This window comes from Spermophilus citellus (genome assembly GCF_964194105.1).
Source record: "Spermophilus citellus genome assembly, chromosome: 1".
NCBI lineage: Eukaryota > Metazoa > Chordata > Mammalia > Rodentia > Sciuridae > Spermophilus > Spermophilus citellus.
The window spans coordinates 78,781,555-78,788,928 of record NC_138182.1 but is presented as its reverse complement, the minus strand read 5'-3'; the positions used below and the strand labels follow the sequence as shown (position 1 = coordinate 78,788,928).

The following is a 7,374-nucleotide window of genomic DNA, read 5'->3' as shown; positions in this document are numbered from 1 at the left end:
GATTAAGCTGAATAATTATGTGAAATGACTATACAAAAACTATTAAAGTTACTATTTTAAAAACAATGGTACCCCTTCAACCTTGGCTTCTACTTAGTAATTCCTTTTTAATCAGGATGAGGAAAAGTTGTTGCCCCTGTTCAAACCTTCTGAGAGGTCTAGTTTCTGGAATTATACTAGTCATACATCCGTTTTAAAAATTACTACCCTTCCTCAGTAGACATCTTTTTTAAATGCCACCTTCCAACAAAGTCATTGTTTCTATACCTGCCTTTTTCCCCCCCTTCTTTGGGTCATAATGTTGTAGAATATATGGCTCTCTTCTCCAATTTTTCTATCACAAACAAATCCTTTGGTTCTTATCAGAAAACCATTCATTTTTTTTTTCATAAAAGAAGCAAAACCTTCAAAATAAAAATAAATAAATAAAAAACAACCCATAATATTTGTCAGAGGATAGTAGATCCCAGTTTTACCATATGAAATGCAGTCCACAAACAAAAGAACCAAGAGAAAAAATGATGAATGGTCTTAGGAACTGTCATGGTTTATCATAAAGATTTTATTTTAAAAATGTTAAAATAAATAGTACATAGTCCAGAACAGCATTGTTCTGGGAAATTACTTCCCTTTAGAATATGAGTTCTAGATGGCAAATCTATTTAAGACTGGTTCTGGACTTTCATCTTTCATTAGGTGACTTAGAGTTCTATACTTTTTTTTTCTTTTTTTTTCTTTCTTTCTTTTTTTTTTTTTTTTGTCTGTGGTCTGAAAGTTTTTTTTTTTTTTTTTTTTTTTTTTTTTTTTACATACTTCTCAAGGGTGGATATGTGGTGGAATGAAAATCCCATCAATATGTGTGGTTTTGTAGCCTAGCTGTTCATAAAATACACTTGCTTAGAAATCCCAGAGGAATGTGACTGAGGCCAGAATTGCATTGGTTCATATGATTCAAATACTTCAATGCTTTTCTTGTTAATTACTGGGCCACAACTAGAAATCCAGATGATGGGAGAGAAACACTTCTTTAGGATAATGATTGATTTCCATAAAGATGAGTGCTTTAACAAATTTCAATATGCAGTTGCTGGGGCGGGGAGGGTGGGTGGACGCTAATTAGTTTTACCGTTTTCAGCAGATGTTGGATTCAAAATGCCAGCAGCATCTCAAATGCCAGTCATTAGGGCTGTCTTTCATGGAGGAGTGCTGACCAATGAAATCTCCACTCCGTTTAATGAGACCGATCTAGGCAGAATCAATTAAATCAAATCTCTCCTAACATCCTTAATATATCTGCAGTGTAGGCAGCACCAACAAAAGCAGCAGCCAGGGATTTCCCGTATTAATAAAGGGATTCACTGCCGCATTAAGAGAAGGGGGCAGGGAGGAAGTGTGTTGGAGGAAGACCTTACTTAGTGGACCGGAGAAAACCCATAAAGTCTGAGCAAGGGCGGGGGTGGGGACTGGGGAAAGAGGAGCTACATAATGGGTAAAAGGCTAAGGCGATTAGAGAAAAGAGCCTTAATGTAGCTCAAGAAGGGGATCCACCCCCAACCGTTCCCGCCCCCCTCCCTTCCACCGCAAATCCAATTTACCAGTTGCAAATATAAGCTGGAAAAATGTAAGGACCCAGATTTGAAAACATTTTCACTTTAATACTGAAAAAATATGCCATTATAAAATCCTCGAATAGAATTAGTAAGTTTCACGTGCTTCCTTGGTTCTTCTTTCCTACTTTATAAGTAAGATTTATACCAGCACAGAATTGCTACCATATGATCGCAGCCTAAGCACTAGAGTGACATTAATTGGTCATGCTTAACTGCCTCAAAATCTTTTTTTTTCTTAAATAATTACACTGGTACTATAATAGAAATCATGGGTACTTATTTTACATTCAGATGGAAGGCATTATTGGATATGTATAGAAAAATATTACCCCTCAAAAAATAAAATAAAACATTACCATGAAAATAAAAGAACCCAAAACAACCCCTAAAAACTCCCCTCAACAAAATACATTGCTAACTCATAAAATGGACTGATGATTAGCCATGCAAATGTCTTAAATAAAACCTTTACATTTTTTTTCACAGTAAACATACTCTTGGAACTGCCTACTGATCACAAATAATGGCGAAATGGCACTTTCTGATTATACTGTATTTTGTTTATAGAAAGTTTGATGATGGGACTTATCAGGTAAGAGGAATGGTGCTGTGAAGGAGACGCCATCTCCAGTTGCTGGGAGCAGCAGGGGGGGTGGGGGGCGGGCAGAGTCCCTGGAGCGCGTGGATTCCATGCGAGCCATGCAGCACTTTTCGTTTGTCAGAAGTCAGTTACTTATTTACAATACATTCATGCCTTCGTGCAACTGCCCATCCCTGCGTAGCCAACAGGGAGCCATCATGGGGCTGTCCACAGGGGAAAAATAGATATCTATCTCTCTATATAGATGTGGATATATGTATATATGTATAGAACTGCAGCAGCCATCCCCACAGGTCCATGCCCGGGGTAAGAGCACTGTCAATTCTTCTGGCAGAGCCCAGGCTGGGCTTTCACTCAAAAGGACCTCAGAGCATAGAGCAAGCTAGTTGAGCGCTCTCCCAGCTCCGCACAGTCTGCTCTTTGTTTCCAGAAGGGAGCTGCTATGAGGTCAGACCCCTTCAGTTAAGTGAGTTTATAGTTATTTATTTACTTATGTCCATCAAGGCTTGGGGCAAGCTGGATTTGGGTCAGCGCTCCTCTAACCCCTGGGATGCCGGCGGTAGGGGAGGACGTTTATCGCTTTCCGGCTCCCCTCCCCTGTTAGGGTTGAGGACTTAGTCTGAGAGCGAGTGAGAGCCACAGTCATACACTCTATGGGACCCGTCTGCGTTGTAAGGCCCATTGTGCCAGTAGGAAGAGTCACAAACTGTCTGTAGGGAATTAATTTCGGACGCCGAGGAGTTGGCATCCCTTCTCTTGGACCGCTTTCGGTTCCTCAGGATAAACACGAGCATGCCCACAACGGTGAAGGCGGAAGTGACAAACACCAGCAGCAGTCCCGGGACCAACACAGAGATGGACACCCTGCTGGTGTCTAGGTAGGAGTTGGAGTGCGTCCCGGTCTCCGCCAACCCAGTGCTGTTTTTACTGTGCGAAGCTAACGTGGGCGAGATCCTCGCATACAGCTGGGGGCAGATCTCGTCATTAGAGAGGAGCATGAAATCCTTTCTAAAGAAGTTCACAGGCGTCTCACACTTGAGGTCGCTCATCAGCACTTCGGAACCCAGGCGTTCTGCCCATTGTTTGAAAGGCACAATGGTGCAGGAACACTCCCAGGGGTTTCCATGCAAATCTATCTGAATGATGGAGGTTAACTGGTCCAGTACCCCTGCCACGGGGAGGTACATAAAGTAATTGTTGTGCAGGCTGAGCTTAGAAAGCGAGACCCCAGCGAAAACGTCCACGGGGAGGGACCTCAGCAAGTTGTTGTTGAGAATGAGGATCCTCAGTTTGGGCATGGCATTGAAAGTGCCGGGGAGAATGAGCTGGATCGCGTTGTACTCCACGTTCAGGTACTCTAGATTCTGCAGGCCAGCGAATTTCTCCCGGGACAGCGTGTCCAGATAGTTGCTATCCATATACAGCCACCTGAGGTCCAAAAGGTTCTTGAAAGTGTTGTTCTCCACGGTGGCGATGTTATTGTTGCCCAGATCCAACAAAATGAGATTCTTGTAATCCACAAAGTGAGATTTTCGGATGCTGTGGATCTTGTTATCTCGCAGAAAAAGCTCCTGCACGTTGGAAAGCCGGGGCTTCAAATCAGCCAAACTGCTCACGTTCCGGTTGTTGCAGTTCATCTTTAAACCCGACCCTGGGATGTGGTCGCAGCTGCAGCCCCCAGGGCAGGGCAAGCCATTGACTGGGGGTTTGTTTCTGGCGCTACCCGTTGCTATCGCTGTTGTGGGTTTGATTTTGATCTGCCAGTTGCCTGGGATCTTTGTACCTCCATTTGGAGCAGACCCTGGGGTGATATGATCCTCTTGCCCATTTGTCTTGAAAGGAGTTGGCAAGGGGCCAGGAACAAAGGTCTCTTCTTGGGCAGGGGGCGCCGGGAGACTAGAATCCACTCGATTTTTCAAAGGGCACAAGTCCTGTTCGGTGGTTTCATTGAGGTCTTTACCCTGTAGTCTGGTGGGGGCTTCGCAGACCACTCGGCCGATCAGGGCATTTTTGGGAATGTTTTCCAGCCATTCTTTCAGGGACAGCAGATCACACGTACAGTCCCAAGGGTTATCCTCTAGCAGGATCTCAGCAATGCCAGGGATTTGCTCCAAGACCTCCTCATAGGGCAGCGTTTTCAGCCTGTTCCCCCGGAGGTCGAGGTGGGTGATGGGCACATATTGGAACACATTGGCAGGTAGGGTACTGATAAGATTGTCATTTAAAATGAGTACCTCCAGCTTGTTCAAGTCCTGGAAAGCTCCGGGGTCTATATCCCGTAATAAATTAAAATCAGCCTGGAGGTATTCCAAATCGTCCAGCCCCAAAAAAGTCTGCTTTCGAAAAGACTTGATCTTGTTGTTGTTGATGTGTAGCCTTTTCACCAGCTGCAGCCCCAGAAAAGCCCCCGGAACGATTTCATGCAAGCCATTGTTTTCCATATGCAAACTAACTGCATTATAAAAGTTAGCGAACTCATTAGGGAAAAGTCTAGTGAGGGAATTGCCATGCAGAAATAAATGGTAAAACTGGGAAGTCGGGGCGGTGAAACGCTGCAGACTGGTAAAGCCCTTTTTTTCACAGTCTACGTGTAGGTCCCCTTCTATCTCATTGCAGGAACAGATCTTCTCTTTGCAAACGTCCCCTGTAACGTTTCCAGCGGCAAAACAAAGAGATGTCTCCAGCAACAGAATCCAAAGCAGCATTTTTAAAGCGAGCAATTCATCCCCGATCTCATCACAAAGTAACAGCAACCATCCTGCTCGCCACAGACACAATTCAAGTTCATTTAGTGCTCCAATGTCCGAACCCAGGGAAGGAGAAGAAAAGGGTTTGGGGGGGTGGGGGTGGATTCCTTCCTCCCTAACCCCCCCGCACTGCAATAGCCCAGACGCCAGTCAATAATTATATTCACAAACTATTCAGGCACGTAGTGCAAGGCAAGCAAAAAAAGAAAGAAAAAGAAAAAAGAAAAAAAATTCTACTCTATCTCAAACCTTTAAAGATAGCCCCAAAGAAGTTAAGTATATACATATAAATTAAAAATATACCCTTACAGATCTTGTCTAGAGGTCCTCACTAATAAGAAAGGGAACAATGCTAGTAATTAGAAGCAAGTGCATGTTAGAGAAACAAGCAGGTTTGCAGCGTAGTACAGGCGCACTGCCTGTGCATGGCTGTGCGTCGGACTGACCTTGCCTCTCTGATACAAAGCAGGCTTTTCGGCGGCTTCTGTTGTTGAGACTGCTGGTGGAGTTCTTGCTGTGGTTGCGGGTTGCCCAGAAGTCCCCCCGAGGTGCTGTCCAGTCCCCCCGGTGCTGAAATCACGCCCGACCAAAGGACTCACGCTGCCCAGCCAATGGCGCTGGAAAATTTCCGCAATCGCTGCGTTTGGTGGTTGTCCATCCTTTCCCTTTCCTCCCCTTTGAACCTCTTCAGGCTTTTTTTTTTTTTTTTCCTGTGCTTCCACTCTCGCTCCTCTTTTCTTGTTCTCCTCTTTCTTCTGCTCTTTCGGAATTACGTGGAGGGGGGAGGAGAGAGGGGGAGCTAGTTGTCTGAGGGAGGAAGAGAGCGCGAGAATGGGGCGGGGGGTGGAGGGGGGGAGTTGCTAAGAAGCTCTGCTCGTTCCAGCCTGGTGCACTCTGAAAGATCTGACACCCTCTGCTGATCTGCAGTAGCAAAAATCCATCTGGTGAGGGAATGCTGAAGAAAAAAAAAATCAATCCACGTACAGGGCAAGCGTTAAAAATGTGGGCATTAAAGGCTGTCGATCTACATAGACGCTTGTTTTAAATGGATTATTTAATTCTTTTTGCGTGCTGAAAACTTTACCCTTTCATTTCCTTAACAGCCTCACAGCCCCCGCTAGCTGTATCGTTCGGAAAGCAGTGCTTTTAAAACATTTATTTCCCAATGGCTTGAATAAAATTAGTGTCAGGGTGTCAAGCGAACAGCAATTTGAGGTAATTATACTGCACGCCATTTTCATCGGTGCTTTAAATGCATTTCTGCCTTCTCTGCGGTACAGCGTTTTATGCTATCTGATGTTTTTGAAACCTTTTTTTTTTTTTCTTGGAATGTTGAAAGTGGCTATTCGGAACATACATTGCATAATATCACAACTAGGTATGAAATATTTGTTGCAAGCTATATGATTTAAGCATACTCTTTTCCTTTTTAAAGTTTCTGTAGAAATTTACTCAGTTTGGTCGTTGAGAGTTAGGTTTTTCTGATGATTTCTTGAATGTTATTTAAGTCTGCAGGATGGATATACAATGCATGCGTACGTCTGTCTTTTGATTCCAGACCCCGAATCTTTCACTGAGACCTGGAAAAGGAGAGGGAGGACAGGAAAAAAAAAAAATCCCAATTCCTGAGTGCTCTTGACCCACTGTCAGGCAGGCGGGTGTACAGCAACACACACACACACACACACACAGACGTCCACCCACCCACCCACACATACACCTCCCCGCCCCCACTTCTTTCTCTCTCTCTCTCTCTCTCTCTCTCTCTCTCTCTCTCTCACACACACACACACACACACACACACACACACCACTTACAAAGTTTGCACTTCAGATCTGAATGAATTTAAAATGCATACAAGTAAATAACCAGTTGCTTTGAGAGGAAGGAATAGAAATCCAGGGCCTCTTGAGCTCTCTGGAAAGATTATCTGCTGGTAGCCTGCAGCACCTCTCCTCACAGATGCTTGCTGGGTCATTGGTGCTGGGGAACAGAATGCTCTGTTTTCTTTCCCAGCCAGAGAATCACCAGGTTCCTCAAACTTGAAGCTTATTAATAATATACCAAGTTCCACATGCTTTCCAGAGGGGCAAAAGTGAGATAATACTGCTTCTCTATCTCTTTTCTTGAAGTGGACACCTTTTCCATCAATATCCAAAAATTTTATGTATCATTTGAGCATTTGGAATTTATATGATTAAAAAAATATTGCTTGGTGCTTTCTTCAGTGAAAGCAGAGATGTAAGTTTACACCATTTTTCCTTTTAATTATGTATTGGCAAGTTGGAAAGTTGTTAAAAGCTGGCAAAAATTTTGTATTAAAAACCAAATATTTGAGGGTGTGTGCATTTTGAGAAGGCTAAAGAGTGAAACTTTGGAGAAAGAACTTAAATTGGGGGAAATTACCAAGGTTAA

At 43.7% G+C, this 7,374-nt stretch overlaps 1 protein-coding gene across 1 annotated transcript; it reads right to left on the bottom strand.

The window, feature by feature from the left end:
- Positions 1-2,383: 2,383 nt before the first annotated feature.
- Positions 2,384-5,651, bottom strand: SLITRK1 (SLIT and NTRK like family member 1). The gene is made up of 2 exons (XM_081279037.1): positions 5,405-5,651; positions 2,384-4,969 (listed from the first exon to the last, which is right to left on the bottom strand). Exon 2 carries the CDS (start codon positions 4,914-4,916, stop codon positions 2,826-2,828), a length of 2,091 nt encoding a protein of 696 aa, XP_081135163.1. The 5' UTR covers positions 4,917-4,969; positions 5,405-5,651; the 3' UTR covers positions 2,384-2,825.
- Positions 5,652-7,374: the final 1,723 nt, after the last annotated feature.

Excerpts from the sequence above, each read along its gene's own strand:
- SLITRK1 (XM_081279037.1), bottom strand. The coding sequence starts at position 4,916 with ATGCTGCTTTGGATTCTGTTGCTGGAGACATCTCTTTGTTTTGCCGCT.